The 20,874-nt window shown below is 44.7% G+C and overlaps 1 protein-coding gene across 1 annotated transcript in view; it reads left to right on the top strand.

Moving 5' to 3' along the window:
* The window catches only part of LOC309559164 (dynein axonemal heavy chain 3-like), a 480,621-nt gene that overhangs the window by 270,722 nt on the left and 189,025 nt on the right, over window positions 1–20,874 (top strand). The window contains exons 32-33 of the mRNA XM_082262311.1: window positions 14,788–14,944; window positions 17,261–17,404. Coding sequence (XP_082118437.1) covers window positions 14,788–14,944; window positions 17,261–17,404 — 301 coding nt within the window. The remainder of the gene's footprint in view (window positions 1–14,787; window positions 14,945–17,260; window positions 17,405–20,874) is intronic.

A 20,874-nucleotide genomic window follows, 5' to 3' on the forward strand; every position in this document is an offset into this window, starting at 1 on the left:
CTAAAGGGTTAGCGCCTGGACCATTTTTTGTTGGATATAACCCACATAGTGCAGGGGCCTGGAGTATATTACATACAGTATATACACATACGTACAGCTCAAAGTGCAAAGTACAGAGGCCATGTGCATGTAATCCTCCACCTAAACAACCCCCAGTACAAAACTCTCCCTAAGCCAAAATACCCCCCACCCCCAAGAAAACCTCCCCTCTCGCCCACAACCCCTCCTCAGTCAAAAAATCCTACCTAGAAACAAAAACCCCTCTACGTAAAAATCCCTACCCCCACCATAAACATTGCTACTGACATAAACCCTCCAGAATAACTTCCCAGTGTAAACCTTTCTCAGTTTAAAATCCCCTCTAGCATAAGCCTCATCACATAAATATACCCATAAGAATAAACTCCCCCTATCCCCCAACATTAAAATTTTACCCAGCATAAACTTCCCCTATTCTACGTATATTGCTTTCCCAATCATTCACCACTAGATGCGTAGCAGCAAAGCCCCCCAGTGCTTGGGCCTAGCATATCTACAGTCAACAGATAGAGTAGCTATGTATGTTTTTTTGCTTGTGAACCACTTGATGATTTTCTTTGCCTGTTAAGATTGTCAAAACAGACTTCCTGATATTGCTTGACTTAGAATCTTCTTGCAGTGTTCTGAACTTTGCATCCTGAGACATTTTTAAAACCACTGCCACCTACCTGTTGTTTCTTTTTTTCTTTCTCTCTCTCTTTCTCTCTCTCTCTCTCCCTTCATACCTCTATCTTTCTTTCTCTCTCTCTCGCTCTCACTCTCCCTCCATCCCTCTATCTTTCTCTCTCTCCCTCCCTCCATCCCTCTTTCTTTCTTTCTTTCTTTCTTTCTTTCTTTCTTTCTTTCTTTCTTTCTTTCTTTCTTTCTTTCTTTCTTTCTTTCTTTCTTTCTTTCTTTCTTTCTTTCTTTCTTTCTTTCTTTCTTTCTCTCTCTCTCGCTCTCCCTCCATCCCTCTTTCTTGCTCTCTCTCTCTCGTTCTCCCTCCATCCCTCTTTCTTTCCTTCTTGTATACAACTGTGACTGCCTGGAAGAAATATGTTGGTTATTCACAGGCAGTAAAGAAATGAGAAAGGCAGCAGCAGTGTGGGGACCCAAGGAACCAGTCAAGACCAGTGGCGGCCGGTGCGTTGGGGGCGCAGGGGCGCCAACCCCCCATCCATGCGTCCGGCCCCCTAATCTGCATGAGGGGCGCCGGACGCATGGAGCTCAATGGGTTTTTTTTTAGTCACCTGATTAGAGCCAGAGGCTCTAATTGGCTTCAGCAAAGGGTGGACCCGGGGCGCAGAGCAATGCGCCCCGAGCCCACCCATTGTGTGACAATAGCGAATGAACATTCGCTATTGTCACATGGATCCTCCTCCTGGGCAATCAGGAAGCAGGCCCAAGACCCGCTTTCTGATTGGCCGAAAGGCAAACCCCATGCCATTGGCTGAGGAGGAGGCGGGAGGACTCGAGGAGACACCTGGTGGGGACTGAGGAGAAGCTGCCGCTGCTGCAGATTAGTGCACTGGTCTCGGGGGGGGGCACAATGATCTCTGCATTGAAGGGGGCACACTGATCTCTCTGCATTGAAGGCGGCACACTGATCTCTGCATTGAAGGGGGCACACTGATCTCTGCATTGAAGGGGGCAAACTGATCTCTGCATTGAAGGGGGCAGACTGATCTCTGCATTGAAGGGGGCACACTGATCTCTCTGCATTGAAGGGGGCACACTGATCTCTCTGCATTGAAGAGGGGCACGCTGGTCACTGCATTGAAAGGAGGCACGCTGGTCTCTGCATTGAAAGGTGGCACGCTGGTCTCTGCATTGAAAGGGGACACGCTGGTCACTGTATTGAAGGGGGCAAACTGATCTCTGTATTGAAGGGGGCATGCCGGTTTCTGCATTGAAAGGGGGCCCGCTGGTCACTCTGCATTGAAAGGGGGCATGCTGGTCACTCTGCATTGAAAGGGGCACGCTGGTCACTCTGCATTGAAGGGGGGCACGCTGGTCTCTGCATTGAAAGGGGGCACGCTGGTCACTGCATTGAAGGGGGCACACTGATCTCTGCATTGAAAGGGGGCACGCTGGTCTCTGCATTGAAAGGGGGCACGCTGATCTCTGCATTGAAAGGGGGCATGCTGGTCACTCTGCATTGAAAGGGTCACGCTGTGGTCACTCTGCATTGAAAGGGGGCACGCTGTGGTCACCCTGCATTGAAAGGGGGCACACTATACCTTAATTACGGAAGGCCCCTTTCACACTTTTGTGACCTCAAAGTCACGCAATTTTTTAAAGCGTTTTTAGCCGCAAAGCAATGCCTACTACATTTTTCTGTTTGCACCCCCCCCCCCCAAAATTTTGAGCACCAGCCAACTACCACTGGTCAAGACATGAGAGGCATGTGCCCCGTTTGACAGGCCCTAGCGATGCTCATGTCATTCAGAATCGTGTCGTGGTGACAAATTAGAGACCACCTTTCTCAGGCTATGGGACATTTCCAAAAGGTTGATAAGAAAAAATAGGTTACAAGGCCTGTAGCAAGTGTTTTGATGTCTATGGCTTAGTTACCAACAAACCCAAATCCAAAAGAGTTGGGACACTGTACAAATTGCGAGTAAAAAAGGAATGGACTAATTTACAAATCTCATAATCTTATATTTTATTCACAATATAATATAGATAACATATCAAATGTTCAAAGTGACACATTTTGAAATGTCATGCCAAATATTGGCTCATTTTGGATTTCATGAGAGCTACATATTCCAAAAAAGTTGGGACAGGTAGCAATAAGAGGCCGAAAAAATTAAATGTACATATAAGGAACAGCTGGAGGACCAATTTGCAACTTATTAGGTCAATTGGCAACATGATTGGGTATAAAAAGAGCCTCTCAGAGGGGCAGTGTCTCTCAGAAGTCAAGATGGGCAGAGGATCACCAATTCCCCCAATGCTGCGGCGAAAAATAATGGAGCAATATCACAAAGGAGTTTCTCAGAGAAAAATTTGAAAGAGTTTGGAGTTATCATCATCTACAGTACATAATATCATCCAAAGATTCAGAGAATTTTGAACAATCTTTGTGCATAAGGGTCAAGGCCGGAAAACCATACTGGATGCCCATGATCTTCGGGCCCTTAGACGGCACTGCATCACATACAGGAATGCTACTGTAATGAAAATCACAACATGGGCTCAGGAATACTTCCAGAAAACATTGTCGGTGAACACAATCCACCGTGCCATTCGCATTGCCGTCTAAACCTCGATAGGCCAAAAAAGAAGCCATATCTAAACATGATCCGGAAGCGCAGGCGTTTTCTCTGGACCAAGGCTCATTTAAAATGGACTGTGGCAAAGTGGAAAACTGTTCTGTGGTCAGACGAATCAAAATTTTAAGTTCTTTGTGGAAAACTGGGTCTGGATGACTGCCATGTCATCCGGACTAAAGAGGACAAGGACAACCCAAGTTGTTATCAGCGCTCAGTTCAGAAGCCTGCATCTCTGATGGTATGGGGTTGCATGAGTGCATGTGGCATGGGCAGCTTACACATCTGGAAAGGCACCATCAATGCTGAAAGGTATATCCAAGTTATAGAACAACATATGCTCCCATCCAGACGTCATCTCTTTCAGGGAAGACCTTGCATTTTCCAACATGTCAATGATAGACCACATACTGCATCAATTACAACATCATGGCTGCGTAGAAGAAGGATCCAGGTATTGAAACGGCCAGCCTGCAGTCCAGATCTTTCACCCATAGAAAACATTTGGCGCATCATAAAGAGGAAGATGCGACAAAGAAGACCTAAGACAGTTGAGCAACTAGAAGCCTGTATTAGACAAGAATGGGACAACATTCCTATTCCTAAACTTCAGCAACTTGTCTCCTCAGTCCCCAGACATTTGCAGACTGTTATAAAAAGAAGAGGGGAGGCCACACAGTGGTAAACATGGCCTTGTCCCAACTTTTTTGAGATGTGTTGATGCCATAAAATTTAAAATCAACTTATTTTCCCCTTAAAAGGATACATTTTCTCAGTTTAAACATTTGATATGTCATCTATGTTGTATTCTGAATAAAATATTGAAATTAAAACTTCCACATCAGGGGGGGCGTGGCCTGGCGCAGCATGTGAGAGGACGTGTGTGAGAGGAGCTCCGCCGGACCGATATCCTTTACCGCTAATCCTGCAGCCCTCCGGGCACGATAATCCTTCCTTCACCTCCCGCACACCCGCGGCACTGACCTCCGCATGTCTCCGCCGAAGAAAGGCTCTGAAGCTGCGGCAAAACTAGCTGCATTCCGGAGGCTGGAGAAGGAGGCCCCGATCCAAGATGGCGCCGGCCCGTCGCTTGTGGTGGAGGAGCCTGAGAGCCCTGCTACATCCAAGGTATTGGAAGCGATTGCCACTTGCCAGACCATGCTGACAACTAAAATCGAGGAGGTGAAGGTAGATATATCATTGATGCGTCAGGATATGCAGAAGCTAAGGGACAGAGTTGGTGAGGCTGAACACAGAATTAGCGAGGTGGAAGACTCCCTCCCCCCATTGCAAAGCTCCTCAGACAGGCTGCAGCAACAAGTACACCTTATCCTTCAAAAACAAGATGACATGGAGAATAGGCTGCGCCGCTGTAACCTGCGGTTTATTGGCCTCCCGGAGGGCTCTGAAGGTGCAGATCCCTCATCCTATTTGGAACAATTGCTCACTCAGACATATGGCAGAGAATCCTTTTCACCCACTTTTGTTGTGGAACGTGCACATCGCCTCTCAGGGCGTCCCCCCCCCCTCAGGGTGCACCCCCCCGCACATTCATCGCTAAATTCCTGAACTATCGGGACAGGGATGCCATATTACGCCTGGCCAGAGTTAAGGGGAACATTCCATTTGGAAATCACAAAATAGCGATTTTCCCCGACTTTTCTGCTGAGGTCCAGAGGCGCCGCAAGAGCTTTTTGGAGGTCAAACGCAGGCTGCGTATCAAGAATATCAAATACTCTATGTTGTACCCGGCCCGTCTTAGAGTGGAGGGTGAGGACCGAGCCCACTTCTTTGAGGATCCGGAAGCCGCCATCTCCTGGTTGGAAGGACTGGAAGCTAGAGCCTGACCACCTTGCCCTGGCGACTTCATGATACTTTCTCCCTGATTGCCTATGCCTTACGCTGCTGCAGAGGTGGAGGGGGTTTTGTAGATCCTGCGGAACTCAAGACTTTGCATCCCCCTTCCCCCCCCCCTCCCCCCTCATTTCCCTGCACTACTGCTCCTGTGTTTGACCGGCGGAGCGCCCTAGCTCCACAGATGGAACTGATTTTTCTGTTCTCTCCCTATGGATTTCCACCTGCCCATAGGCTTTGCTACCCAGCGATACACCTGTTGGTTTTCGCCCCCTACACCCGCTCAGGCGTGTGTTTGTGCCCAACTCCCCTGTTGCCCCCTGCGACTTCTGTTGGACCTGGGCCCCCGGGCCCCCTTGCTTGTCCTAGTTGTATTTTGCTGTATTTTTGCTGACTATCCTGGGGGTCCCTGGCCTCCTGATCTTGCTCTTTACCAGTCGCATGTGGGCCTGTTCTGGTTGAGGCACTTGTTTGGGAACATGCCCGCACAAGTTGGGGTTGGTGCAGGGCAGGGAGGGGGGATTGGGGTATTACCATTGTTTACAGTTTATATTTGGTACAATCTCTATACGGTTTCTGTTCTATGCACATTGACCTCAAGTAATAACTACCTGCTCTTTTGCTGCCGTTTATTAATGCTAGTGTATGACCGTGGACTTGTTAGTTCTGTGGCCTTATTGCCTGAGATCCTGGGAGCCTCCGCTCCACGCTCCGTATTACCCCTGCCATGGCCGCATTGAAATTGTTGACGTGGAATGTCAGGGGTATGCGCGATAAGATTAAACGGACGGCTGTCTTTAATGTTTTACGCCGTGTCCGGGCTGACATTATAGTACTGGTGGAGACACATTTGGAGGGCCGCGTACAGCAGTCTCTCAAACGTCCCTGGGTTGGCTGGGTGCAGCACTCTGCATATAGCTCGCACTCCAGGGGTGTGGCGCTTCTGGTGGCCAAATCGGTACATTTCCAGCTCCTAGGATCTCAGGTTGACCCAATGGGTAGATATGTCTTTCTCAAAACGTCAGTCTATGGGGAATTGATGCTGCTGATGGCTTTCTATGTGCCCCCCCCCCCTTACTCTGCTGTGGTTATAATGGAGGGATTGGCGTTTATGGCACAATGCCCGGGGTCCCCGGTGATCTGGCTGGGCGACTTTAACAATGTGCTGGACTCGGGTCTGGATAGATCCGGTGGCGCCTCCCTGGCGCCGCCGGGGTCGTCCCCGACCAGGTTCTCCCGATTGTTGGAGAGCTTTGGTTTGGCCGACTCTTGGCGCAGCAAATACCCCGCTCAGCGTGCGTACTCCTGTTTCTCGGCTGCACACCATTCTATGTCACGCATTGATCTGATATTGCTGTCTCGAACCCTGCTCCCCAGGTTACTGGCGGCAGGCTTCGCCCCACGGACTCTGTCTGATCACTGCCCTTATTGGATACTGTTGTCCTTGCCCTGTAATAGACCTCCCCCGGCCTGGCGCCTGAATCCCGCCTGGCTCCCCTTGGTGTCTGATGGGAACGACATTGAGGGGACCTGGACACAATTCTTTTCTGATAATGAGGGCACTGCCTCCCCGGCTACAGTGTGGGAGGCATTTAAACTGTTCGCCAGATCCACTATGATTTCCAAAATCAAAGCTGTTAGAGCGCGGGCTGCTGAGGAGATCTCCAGGGCAACGACAAATCTAATTGAAGCTGAACAGGCCTTTATGGCGGACCCGACTCCGACACATGAATCCCAGTATAAATTGACCTCTAAAGTCCTTTCCCAACTTGAATATGAGAAGGCGAAATCTAAGATGTTTTTTCAGAAGCAGAATCTGTTTGCACATGGAGAGCGGGCGGGGAAACTCCTCGCATATTTAGTCCATTGTGAGGATAGGCCCCCGGTAGTTATTACTTTAAAGGATGACCTGGGTAATGAGATCACTGATCCTGCTGCAGTGACACAGTGTTTCCGATCATTTTTTAGTACACTTTACACCTCTAGGGCCCCCGCTGACTGCACTGACATGCATGACTTTCTGGACTCTATTGACTTTCCCACTTTGACACCCGAACAGTTGGCGACCCTCGAGGCACCCATTTCTGTGGAGGAGATTGCAGCAGCCGTGTCCAAGTTCCCTAGATCTAAGGCCCCCGGCCTAGACGGCCTCCCGATTGAATTCTTCTCCCAATATTCGGAACTCCTTTCTCCTAAATTATTGGCTTTGTTTCAATCTCTGTTCAAAGATGCAGCCCTGCCCCCTTCTATGCGGGAGGCGCTAATTGTGCTCATCCCCAAGCCGGGCAAGGACTTACACGCCCCAGAGTCTTACCGTCCCATCTCTTTGCTCCCAGTAGACACTAAAATCCTTGCGAAAATTTTATCCCTCCGTCTTAACAAGGTGATCCTTTCACTCATACACTCGGACCAGGCCGGGTTCATGCCTGGGAGGAACACCTCATTTAACCTTCGCCGGTTATTCATGAATCTCCAGGCACAACACGACGGAATGGGTGGCAGGGTGGTGGTCTCCTTGGACACGGCTAAAGCATTCGACTCGGTAGAGTGGCCATTTCTATGGACCTGCCTGGACCGATACGGCTTTGGACCTAATTTTATTAAGTGGGTCAAACTTCTATATAGCGCCCCGGTAGCTAGGGTCCTGGCCAACGGCTGGCAGTCGACCGCCTTCTCTTTATCCCGTGGCACTCGACAGGGGTGCCCCCTCTCCCCCCTGCTGTATGCCCTGGCCGCGGAACCCCTGGCGATGGCCATTAGAGCACATCCCGGGATTCGTGGCCTACGTAAGGGACCGCTGGAGGAGAAAATCAGCATGTATGCTGATGACACTCTGTTATATTTGGAAGACTCTCGGGAATCCCTGCTCACAGCCCTTTCTTTAATTGAACGGTACGGACGATTCTCCGGTTTTCAGATAAACTGGGATAAGTCACAAATTCTCCCGCTTGACGAGAGCCCGCAGGCGATCGCCCCCGCAAACCCGGCCCTACAATGTGTATCCCGCATTAAATACTTAGGGATTCAGGTGACAGCTAGCTCAGCAGATTATGTCCCGGATAACGTTCAACCCTTGTTCCCTCTGCTTAAGGCTAAAATTCAAGTATGGTCCAAATTACCTCTGGGAGTGATGGGTAGAGTCAATTTAATTAAAATGATTCTCCTTCCCAAAATTCTCTATGTTGTATGGCACTCTCCTATTTATCTGCCACTCAGGCTGTTTAAGCAGATGGAATCACTCCTCAAGACCTTTGTTTGGGGTGCTAACCGGCACAAGATCTCCTGGCGCAAGCTCAAGAATCCTACAAATCTAGGGGGGTTGGCCCTGCCGGATTTTAATCTGTACTATCTGGCGGCTCAGTTGTCCCAGTTCTTTCACATAGATAAAACGGATAGAGAACGCTTCTTGACCCTGCTCTGCCCTGGGTGGGCTCATCCCCTCGGGGACCCCCTCCTGGTTATCCTTAGGGGCGTCAGGGGCTCGCCGGAGCCCCTGTGCCCCAGATCTCTTCTATATCACTATTGTCGGATCTGGGAGGTGGTAGCGTCCAGGCTTCGGTGCCCTCCATTCCACACATTCACCCCTCTGTGGCATAATAGTACATTGCGTGAGTTCCTCTCCATCCCTGACCTGTCAGTATGGAGTGGGAGGGGTATTCTTCTCCTTAGCCATATCTCCACGACCACTGGTCTACGGTCTTACGAGACCTTGCGAGACCAGTTTGCGCTCCAGGGCCCCATGAACTACAGATACTTACAGCTCTCCCATGCCTATAGATCTCAATTCCCGGCCCTCCTGAGATAGAATCGGTTACCACCCTTGAGATTGTTAAAAGTACAGAACCCAGTCACCTCATTTCCATGTTCTACTCTGAGCTTCACACACCTTCCTCGACCACTTTAGCTTTTGCACTTAAGACCCGCTGGGAGCGCAGTGTGGGGGCCATGGAGGATGAGGAATGGGAAGATGCCCTGGAGACGTGCCGCAGAGTGTCGCCAAAACTGTCGGATCGCCTAACCCAGACCTTTATAATACACCAGGCTTATCTCACCCCACTTAGACTGTCCAAATATCACCCTGACTTGGTCCCCTCTTGTCCTATGTGCGGAGACCCTGATGCTTCCTTCTTTCATCTATTGTGGAGCTGTCCCCAATTACAGACTCTATGGCAACAAGTAGTCACATTTCTGCATGACAAAATGGGGTCTCCTCTACAACTCTCTCCTAAGGAGTGTCTCCTGGGGGTCTATCCGGATGGAGAGATGCCCAAATCCACTGTCATATTTCTTCAGGAAACTTTGTTTATAGCACGTAAATTGATAGCCAGGCGGTGGATGAGACCTACTCCTCCTACTCTAGGATTGTGGATTAAGGAAATTAATAGTGTCATCCCATTTCATAAACTTTTATATAAACATAGGGGGTGCCCTCAGAAGTTCAACAAGATTTGGGACAAATGGGTGCAGTGCCCTGATACGGCTCAGTAGTGAAGTGGGCAACTACTTTATGCTGACCGCCCCTGTTAAACCAATATTGTCTGCTTGAGTGTTGGGCCGACAGACAGTACCTGACTACTGCCTTATTTTTACTATGTCTGTTCTGTTTCTAAGTGTTAATCACTGTGTATATTTGTATTTTTGTACCCCTGTGTGTTATGAATCTGATCGCAGTTTCAATGCACGGTTTATTTTTGTATTGTACCAAAAGTTTCAATAAACCTCACTGTTTTAAAAAAAAAAAAAAAAAAAAAACTTCCACATCATAGCATTCTGTTTTTATTCACAATTTGTACCGTGTCCCAACTTTTTTGGAATCGGGTTTGTATATATACAGCAACTTTCACATGCAGAAAGAAGGGAGCAATATTTTAAGCCAATCAGGTGTCCTGCATTCACAAGTGCTCACAAGGAGCATGCTGACAGGAAGAAAAAAGCAGAGAGATGACCTGATCAGGTTGTTGCTGATCCTTCACTGTTTAGTCACAGGCAGCAGAGACGTGATCTGGCTGTGTTACTTAACTGAAGCAGAGAAAAGTCAGATGTCTAGCTTGGCCATTCTGTTTGACTTGTAAATTAAACAATGTGTGATACCGCTGCCCGAATAATATGAATTAATAATACATGTGAATAAAACCTCAGAAACCAATATTATATTATATATTATTAAATAATTATATATAGAAATATATGTAGAAAAAAGTCCTAACAGTCCATACAAAAAGTGCCCTAATAGTGCGTCTTCAGAAACAGAAACAGTGCGTATTGCTCCTTAAATCCACTCCACCGCATCATCCACGGTGCACTGTCACCTGGTGAAATTAATTCGAAATCCACAGATGGGCCAACTAAACATATAAAGAATCACTCCCATACACCAGATAATGGTCCTCCAATCTATTCCTCCTTAAATTCCTCCGCTCTATTCCTCCTAATTCCTCTGCTCTATTCCTCCTTAAAACTATAATCCTACCACTTTATAAAACTCTGGTCCGACCGCATCTGGAGTATTCTGTCCAGTTCTGGTCGCCATTTCTCAGGAGGGATGTGTTGGAGCTGGAGAGACCCCAGAGAAGGGCAACTAAACTAATTAGGGGATTGAAGGACCTTAATTATAAAGAGTGCCTGCAATCACTTGATTTATTCTCCCTGGAGAAGAGACGCCTGAGAGGGGACATGATAGCAGATTATAAATACCTCAATGGTGATCTCAGGATAGAAAAAAAGCTATTCAGTCGAAAGGATTGCATGAGGACTCAAAGGCATACAATTCGATTAGATGAGAAGCGTTTTAACCTTAGGCAACACAGGGGGTTCTTTACTGTTAGGGCTACACAATTGTGGAATTTGCTACCACAAGAGGTGGTTTCTGCGGGAAGTATGGCTACTTTCAAAAGACTCTTGGATGTACATCTCAAGGATCAGAACATTCAGGGGTATGAGAGATGATTACGGCCACACACACCTACACAGGTTGAACTGGATGGGCTATTGTCTTTATTCAACCTCAACAACTATGTAACTATGTATGTAACTATGTAAATGGGTTGGCTTCCCCAGAGGGGATATCTTTTACAGCTCTCAGGATAAAAAGGAAACAATTAAACAATCTCCAATAGTGTAGTATCTTGATTATTAGACATACACATGTAACAACCCTACTTTACCCCTTTCTGCCAACGCTATAGCTGAAAGACAGCTACAGGGTGGGCTTCTAGTGCCAGGAGGGCATCTATACACGTCCTCCTGTGATCGTGCTGCTCTGTGATTGGCGAGTCCTTCGCACTCTGCTGATCACAGAACAGGGAAAAGGGCCGAACACAGTGGCCCTTTACCACATGGTCATCTTGTGGTGGTTTACCACAGCTGGTCACGGAAGTAAACAGAAGCAGGTTATTAAAAAGATAATAGAATCCGCGCTAAGGAATCAAAGGATATAAATAAGTACTAATAAGCTGCAGCCTCACTTAAACTATAGCCAAAAGACTATATAAATAGATAAGAATGGAGGTGATGGCGCTGCTTATATTATAAGGTGTAATTAGGTGGATATTCCTATGTAAACATATATCATCGGATGAATTGTATATAAAAAAGGCTATGGAGAATAGCCACCAGGTGGCGAAGTGTAATGTGCAAAGAAGTGCGGAGATAAATAAATATGTGTATATATACAATATGCAATAGTGATAAAAATAAATAGTCAACAGAGTGAATCTATAAACAACATTAAATAAATCAATCAATAAATAATATAAAATGACTCAAAAATCACGATGATAAAAATTAGTAAAATAGTGCGGGAAAAGCTTGACCAAACAGAATAAATGTGCAAATATACAGGAGAGTATTATTCAAAGTGTACAAATAGGTGATAGTACTAAAAATATAAAAATTATTATAAAAATTAAAGTTCGTGATCAAAAAATTGTGCAAAAGCAATAAAGTGCGGGAAACTTCTTTCCAAAGTGTGCCAATACGTAATAATCAGTCAATTCATATACTAGAATACATCCATAAGTAGGTGAGTGTACCCAGTGAGATAGGTGGGCAGTGACTTACGGTGACCCCCAAGGTGGGTGACTGGTGAGCTGCAAAGTGGCTACTGATGAAAAACCTACTCACCAGATATACCCACCCCACACAGGGGTATAGAGTGGGTATTGTAGATATGCCTCGCTGGTCCTTACTCTGTGTAGTGGTTCCCTTCCTGGGGGAGAATGGTGTGGGGTCCGCGGGGTATCGCAGATATCCTAGCGTGGGGTCCAGTACTAGGGTCTTGTTCCAATATGTCCGATGCTCCGTGGAGGGATCTAGTATGGCCACTCACAAGTATATGGATGGGAGGGTCATAGGAAGTGGAAAGACTCGATAGTGTGATATCGTAGGGGATATTTTATTCAGCAGTATACAATAAATGAATACTCACATTCAATCATATGGAAAACTGTTTTCCATATGATTGAATGTGAGTATTCATTTATTGTATACTGCTGAATAAAATATCCCCTACGATATCACACTATCGAGTCTTTCCACTTCCTATGACCCTCCCATCCATATACTTGTGAGTGGCCATACTAGATCCCTCCACGGAGCATCGGACATATTGGAACAAGACCCTAGTACTGGACCCCACGCTAGGATATCTGCGATACCCCGCGGACCCCACACCATTCTCCCCCAGGAAGGGAACCACTACACAGAGTAAGGACCAGCGAGGCATATCTACAATACCCACTCTATACCCCTGTGTGGGGTGGGTATATCTGGTGAGTAGGTTTTTCATCAGTAGCCACTTTGCAGCTCACCAGTCACCCACCTTGGGGGTCACCGTAAGTCACTGCCCACCTATCTCACTGGGTACACTCACCTACTTATGGATGTATTCTAGTATATGAATTGACTGATTATTACGTATTGGCACACTTTGGAAAGAAGTTTCCCGCACTTTATTGCTTTTGCACAATTTTTTGATCACGAACTTTAATTTTTATAATAATTTTTATATTTTTAGTACTATCACCTATTTGTACACTTTGAATAATACTCTCCTGTATATTTGCACATTTATTCTGTTTGGTCAAGCTTTTCCCGCACTATTTTACTAATTTTTATCATCGTGATTTTTGAGTCATTTTATATTATTTATTGATTGATTTATTTAATGTTGTTTATAGATTCACTCTGTTGACTATTTATTTTTATCACTATTGCATATTGTATATATACACATATTTATTTATCTCCGCACTTCTTTGCACATTACACTTCGCCACCTGGTGGCTATTCTCCATAGCCTTTTTTATATACAATTCATCCGATGATATATGTTTACATAGGAATATCCACCTAATTACACCTTATAATATAAGCAGCGCCATCACCTCCATTCTTATCTAGAAGCAGGTTATTGGCTTTTTTTTTTCCTCACAATCAGCATGAGGAGAAAAGAAGAAAGCCAATAACTGGCTTCTGTTACAGGGACATCATTCCCATGCTGTGCCCAACAGTGCTGCTAATCAGTGCCCATCAGTGCAACCTATCAGTACCCATCAGTGCAACCTATCAGTGCAGCTTCATCAGTGCCTCCTCATCTGTGCCCAACAGTGCCTCCTCATCAGTGTCCACCAGTGCCTGCCTCATCATTGCCCATCAGTGCAGCTTCATCAGTGCCACCTATCAGTGCCCATCAGTGCAGCCTGTCAGTGCCCATTGGTGCAACCTCATTAGCGCACCTCAGTGAAGGAGAAAAATTACCTGTTTGCAAAATTTTATAGCAAACTATGAAAAATGTTTTTTCTTATTGTAAATGTCGGCCTTTTTTTATTTCTTTAGAAAAAAAAATAAAAAACTCAGTGGTGATTAAATATTGCCAAAAGAAAGCTCTATTTGTGGGGAAAAAATGATAAAGATTGTGTTTGTGTACAGCATTGCATGACTGCGCAATTGTCATTCAAAGTGCGACAGCGCTGAAAGCTGAAAATTGGCCTGAGCAGGAAGAGGGTATAAGTGCCCAGCAAGCAAGTGGTTAAGAAATGCACGCATATTTCATAAAGGAAAAATGAGCATAAAATATAGCAGCATAAGATAGCATCGAGCAGTATCTCACATATTCCGACTAGTGACATGTGACGCTTGGCTCCACCTCCATTCTGTTTGGCTGACTCTTGGGAGTTAGGGGTGGTCCCTTGGGCAGTCCTGTGAGGTAGCCTGTGGGCTGCAGTTTGGATGTTGGCAGGGGAAAAGAGAGCTTCAGTCCTTGTTTAAAGTAGGCAGAGAGCCAGAGCTGAAAAGTAAAAGCAGAAGTAAACCCCGCAAGCATCTCCAGCTGTGATCCTCCCACTGTAGTGATAATGCCAGCACTGCCCACAGTAGAATTTCAGATGGGCAGAAAGGTGACTGGTTACCCTGTACCTAGTAGGCAAGAGGAGGTGACCAGTCTTGATACCATAAAAAAGTCCCTATTTCATCTTCTTAGACAAGCTTTGCAATAATTTTCTGGCGAATGGGATAAGCAGAGGTAAAAACAACAACATATTAGGGGGCTTGGTTACTACAAAAATGTGACTTTTTTGTCTGGAGACCAATTCTTGCATGACTTTAAAATTGTACTTTTAATCAATAACATTGTTTTTTGCAGATCTGGCAAACTTATGATACAAGCCACCATGGCAATTTACAAAACAGCTGTTGAAAACTTCTTGCCAACTCCATCAAAATCTCATTATGTTTTTAATTTGAGAGACTTCTCCCGAGTTGTACGAGGAGTGTTGTTGTGTCCACATACACATCTTCAGGTAAGATAGGATCTTAAGGAGTTAACATACCTTAAATAAAAGTATTAATCACTTACTGCAAAATCACGTATCTGTACATCACTCTACTACAAAGTGTTGTACTGGGGTGATGCCTGCAGCTGCACCATTTTTTAGAGCCAATGGTCGGCTTTCTTGTGATAACAACCGATGCGGCTAAGAAGCCGCTTGACTTTTATTACAAGCGTCCCCTCCCTCCCACTGCTTCAGCCGCTCCGCATGGGCTCTCCCTTCCTGCCGGAGTTGGCTTTAATCAGGTCTCGGATCTAGTAAGCGACGTCATGATATCACTTCCAGTTTAAAAAAATTGTCAGTATTCAAAACAGCCAAATTTGACATTTTGCATGTTTTAAAGTGCAAAGGAGGGTTTGGGGTCTTATAGACCCCCGATCCCTCCAAAACAATACTAGACACGTGACTATTGCTGTCACAAAGGATAAAGTTATAAGAAAAAAAAAATGTAAAGCGCCCCATCCCCCTGAAAGCATTCCCAAGTTGCGTCCACAAATGTAAACAGTGTGCAAACCACACATGTGAGGTATTACCGCAATCGTTCGAGTGAGAGCAATGAATCTAGCTGTAGACCTCCTCTGTAACTCTAAATTGATAACCGGTAAAATTTTCAAAGCATCACCTATGGAGATTTTTAAGTACCGTAGTTTGTCTCCATTTCACGAATGTACGCAATTTTAAAGCATGACATGTTAGGTATCTATTTACTCAGTGTAACATTATCTTTCACATTATACAAAAAAAAATTGCGCTAACTTTACTGTTTTTTTTTATTCTAGAAGTGTATTTCCAAAAAAATTGCGCTTGAAAGACCGCTGCGCAAATACAGTGTGACATAAAATATTGCAATGAATACTATTTTATTCTCTGCTAAAATAATATACATAATGTTTGGGGGTTCTAAGTAATTTTCTAGGAAAAAATACTGATTTTAACTTGTAAGCAACAAGTGCCAGAAAGAGGCTTAGTCTTCAAGTGGTTAAAGTGATTGAAAAAGATCACCTTGTAAAACAATCCATTCAGTTTAAAATTAAATGAAAGGCAAAATATTTTGGTATAGATATAAAAAAGGGAAAAAAGATATTTATATATATTTTTTTATAAGTGATCACATTCCCTCTGTTCTCAGCTGTATAAGAGCTGAGGGGGAGAAAAAGCAACAGTACACTGAGAGTCCAAGTGAAAGGTTGTGCAGGGTAGGTTTGTCAGGACAAGCCTGATCATCGGAGGAGGGTACACTGAGTTCCCGGAATAGCTAGAGAACTGACCATGTTGTGTTCTCCTGCTTAGTGTGGTCAGTTTTTAATAGTAAAGCAGTGGGACTGGCAGGAACACCAGGGATTTCACACAAAGAAAGCAATACAAAATTAACAGGATACTTTTTCATATAAGTACATGGTACAGCAAGCAGGAATCATATATCAGGAATATGAAATGTTGAGGTAACAAACACTTTAAATGATCGTTTACAACTCACACCAGTATAGCTGTACTCAAAGTATTATTAAACTCACAACAGTAAAATCAGTCTGTATATGCAGTGAAGCTTGCTTGTTATACTCACTGTGGAACCTAAGGGGTTAATCCTCTGCATTGTGTAAAAAGGCTGTTTGATTCTGCCTTCTCTGATCCCCACCTTCTTCCAGTGTCCCCAACTCATCTCTGGATAGTACAGAGGGTAGGGGACAAGCTGCACATGCACAGTATAGTGTGTATTGCTAGAGAGGTTTTTTTTTTTTTTTTTGGGGGAGGGTGCATGTGATCAGCACTGTCCAGACAGAGGGTCATGGCTCCTGCAGTCTTATAGGACAGTGAGGGTAGTATGAAAACTCCTCCTACAAGCTTTAATCAGACACTGATAGAAGTCACAACACTGCTCTAAATGCTGATGAGAAAAGGTATTTAGCAGTTCATATTTACTAAAACAATTGCATTTCCATGTTCTGTGTACTGTGGGAGACCAGATATAATGAATGCAGGTTCCTGGGTTTAGTAAAGCTTTAATTCAATCAACATATATTAATAGTATGAAACTATTTTTAACTTTAGGCATCAGCTAAATCAAAAACATCATAGTCAAAAACCTAGCTTTCTTCAAAACTCCTTTAAAAATAGGGATTAAAACAAATAATATACTATTTATTTGACACACACACACATACAGTATAAGACATGAAATACTCATGCTGTTGAACTCAATGGACTTGTCTTTCTTTCAACCTATGTAACGATGTAGAATGACAAACTACACGATCTACTATTGATTTTGCTTTTTGTGTATTTCAGGACAATGATAAGTTGATCAGGCTCTGGATCCATGAAGTTTACCGTGTATTTTATGACCGTTTAATTGACCCCGAAGACAGACAGATGTTCTTTAACATGGTAAAAGAGACAACATCCAATTGCTTTAAACAAAGTGTCGACAAGGTATGATATAGCTATGACTTTTTTTGTATTTATTTTTTTCAATATGGCGCTGTATGGCAGTGGTTCTCATCTGACCTGAGGATTATGGTAAAATGTGTTTAGACAGAATTTTCTAAAAAAAAAAAAAAAAATCACATCACTGATAGTATATTGTGAACACAATTCTCTGGCAGTAAGTTAATTGCTTCCGGTGTGGATAGATAAATATGTGTAGGTCTCCTATTAAATAAAGCCTGCCTGTCATGGAGCTCTTTGGTGCTTGGTCTCACAGTAATGCCGCTTTATGATATTAGAGATCCAAAAAGCAGACTGCACACTGTAGCACACTTTGTAGTTTGTTTTGGTGCATTTTCATTATTCCATTGGGAAGCATAGTGCAGTAAAATAGGCATGCCTCATTTCTGAAACCACACTGCACTACACCACATTGATATAGACACCTCTTCCACCCATTGCTATGATCAACTTCCATTCTGTTTCCTTTATTCCTCCACAGCTAGTTGCTTTTCTGCCCACTCTTTCTTCTCTCTTGATCCATGAACAACATTGGTTTGACCATTATCCCAGTAGTCTAAAATCAGCTCCTTTATTGTCTCCTATATCCCTTATTCCACAATCAGTTCAATTCTCACATTCCAACTCCAGGTATAAAAAAAGACCCTTTCCTTTGCAAGGTTTTTATTATTCATTAAATGGATATTGATTTTAGGTTCGCTGCTCTATGCTATACAACCACTCCCTCTTATGGCACAAATATGGGTCTCAGCTACTGCAGGTCTTACTGGCCACTTAATTTCAACCTCTTTGCAACAACCCTGTGTGAGGTAACTCAGGTTGATAGTCAAATTCAGCTAGGTCAGTTTAAGATGCTTCTGAGATCATTCAGAGTCAGGTGCAGTTGACCTACAGTTGCTTTAATCTGCTGCAAGCTGTTTTTGCATTCCCGTTGACTTGTATGGGGAGTGAAGCAGTTCTATGGTGAACAAAAGTAGGCTGATACAAACCTTAACCTGTACCTACAGTATTTTTATAAATATTTATTATATGTCATGTGACAACACCAAAGAAATTACACTTTGCTACAATGTAAAGTAGTGAGTGTACAGCTTGTATAACAGTGTAAGTTAGCTTTCCCCTCAAAATAACTCAATACACAGCCATTGATGTCTAAACCGCTAGCAACAAAAGTGAGTACACCCCTAAGTGAAAATGTCCAAATTGGGCCCAAAGTGTCAATATTTTGTGTGGCCACCATTATTTTCCAGCACTGCCTTAACCCTCTTAGGCATGGAGTTCACCAGAGCTTCACAGGTTGCCACTGGAGTCCTCTTCCACTCCTCCATGACGACATCACGGAGCTGGTGGATGTTAGAGACCTTGCATTTCCCACCTTCTGTTTGAGGATGCCCCACAGTTGCTCAATAGGGTTTAGGTCTGTAGACATGCTTGGCCAGTCTATCATCTTTACCGTCAGCTTCTTTAGCAAGGCAGTGGTCGTCTTGGAGGTGTGTTTTGGGTCATTATAATGTGGGTTGCCCTGCGGTCCAGTCTCTGAAGGTTCAGTGTTGTCACATGAAAAGATATAAAAAATCTTTACAAAAATGTGAGGAATGTACTCATTTTTGTGAGATACTGTAGATTATACACACTAAAGCATGGACATCTTTAGCAAGCAGTCAAAGCGCTGTAAAACAAACCCTCATCCACCCCTGTATCTTTTGGCATTATGGAGAAATTGTGGTTGTTTTGCAAAGTGCACATGTAAATTTGCTTACAGGAGAAAGGAGCACTGGGATGATGTCACATTGTTCTGCTGCTACTTAGTGGGCCATATTGGGAATGTGGGAGTAAAGGTCCCACACCAGGTTTAAAGTATAACTAAAGGCAAGATTGAAAAAAACACTGTCAGGCTTTTTTATCTGTCAGGCTTTGTAGGAGGATGGCTGTGGACTCTACACAATTCCCTCTCGCCGACCGCTTAATTCCTTCTTACCCCTTCCTGGCCCCAGAAATGGACAAATCGAAGGGCAGAGAGGAGGACCAATCAGCAGAGGCAGAGGGGAGGATTTTGGGGCATGTAGCCCCAGGGGACAGGCAGCACCTTTGGACTGACAGTAAAAAACGACAGCCGCAGCATGCTCAGCCAAAGTGGGGGAGAGAGCAGGAGCCCGGGAAAAGAGCTAGCAGGGCTGTGTAACCGGGGACAGAGTGAAGAGAGGACTGTGCTAGGGACACCATCAGAAGAGAGAAAGCAGCATAGCCCAGTACCATCCCAGACAGAAATCTGAAGAACAGAGCTGCTGCCAGGGTACAGTGAACATCCAGCCAAGGGGATCACCGCTGCGGTATTGTTGAGACTGGTGAGAGGGACCGTCGGCCACACCTAGAGACTGAGCCATTAGGACCCACTTAATCAGCTGCTCCATAGCTCTTTTACTGCCTGCAGGCCTTATTGACTGCTTCAAAGCGTGCCAACAGTTAAAGAGCACCAATATGTTAGCTGGCTAAAGAGTCAGGGCTAAAGACTGCCCCTAACTGTTGCTGCCCCAAAAGCCTTTGTGCTTTTGCAAGTTAAAGAGTTACCTCTTAGGAGACGTTGCACTATACCGCAGCCAATCCCTTTCATTGCACTCTAAACCAGTGTAGTATTATTGTAATTTTAGTGTATTTAAAGCTAATCTATACTGTTTATTGCTGGCCTGCTAATATCAATTTTGACTTTAGTTAGTGATATAGAAAGTGAGCTTTAGTAATTCTAGCATAGTTACTATTCTGCTTGGTATCATAGGTTCAACTTTATCTGCTATGTGTGCATTTATGTTCTACTGCTGTTTATACTACGCTTTTGCCAATATAAGAAGTATGTTTTTTTTAAACCAGGTGTGTGTCTTTTTACTGGTAATAATTCACAGCCAGGGTAAAGGTATTTTACACTTGCATCCTAATAAGTGTGCAGGGATTTGCACTAAACCAGGTGTGTCAAAGGGGCTAAGGTTGTTCTTGGAGTTGAGGCACAGAACAAGGAACCCAAACTGGCTCCATTGGGGGTGGCAGTGAGGCTACATTTATATATACTTAACTGGAGTTGTTTAATTAACTGAAGTAAACTGCCTTGCTTAACCACTTGCTGACCAGCTGCCGTAGTTTTACTGTGGCAGGTCGGCTCTTTTACACGAAACAACGTACCTGTATGTCGCTTCGTGTTAAAGACAGTAGAGGCGCTCACGCACCAATTGGCCAGAAAGGGAGCCAATCAGCGGGTCCGGTGGATGCAATGTCTGCCAACCACCCACAATTGCTCCCCATGGGGACAGAAACACGTTCTGTCACGGACTAACACAGGGATCCTGTGTTCCTACTATTTAGGAACACAGATCTCTGTGTTCATCTAGTGAGTCCATCCCCAGCACAGTTTAAAAGCACTCCCTAGGAGCACACTGGCCTGCAAGTGTCATTAGTACAGTAACAGT

Source organism: Pelophylax lessonae (assembly GCF_965119305.1).
Source record: "Pelophylax lessonae genome assembly, chromosome: 6".
Classification (NCBI taxonomy): domain Eukaryota; kingdom Metazoa; phylum Chordata; class Amphibia; order Anura; family Ranidae; genus Pelophylax; species Pelophylax lessonae.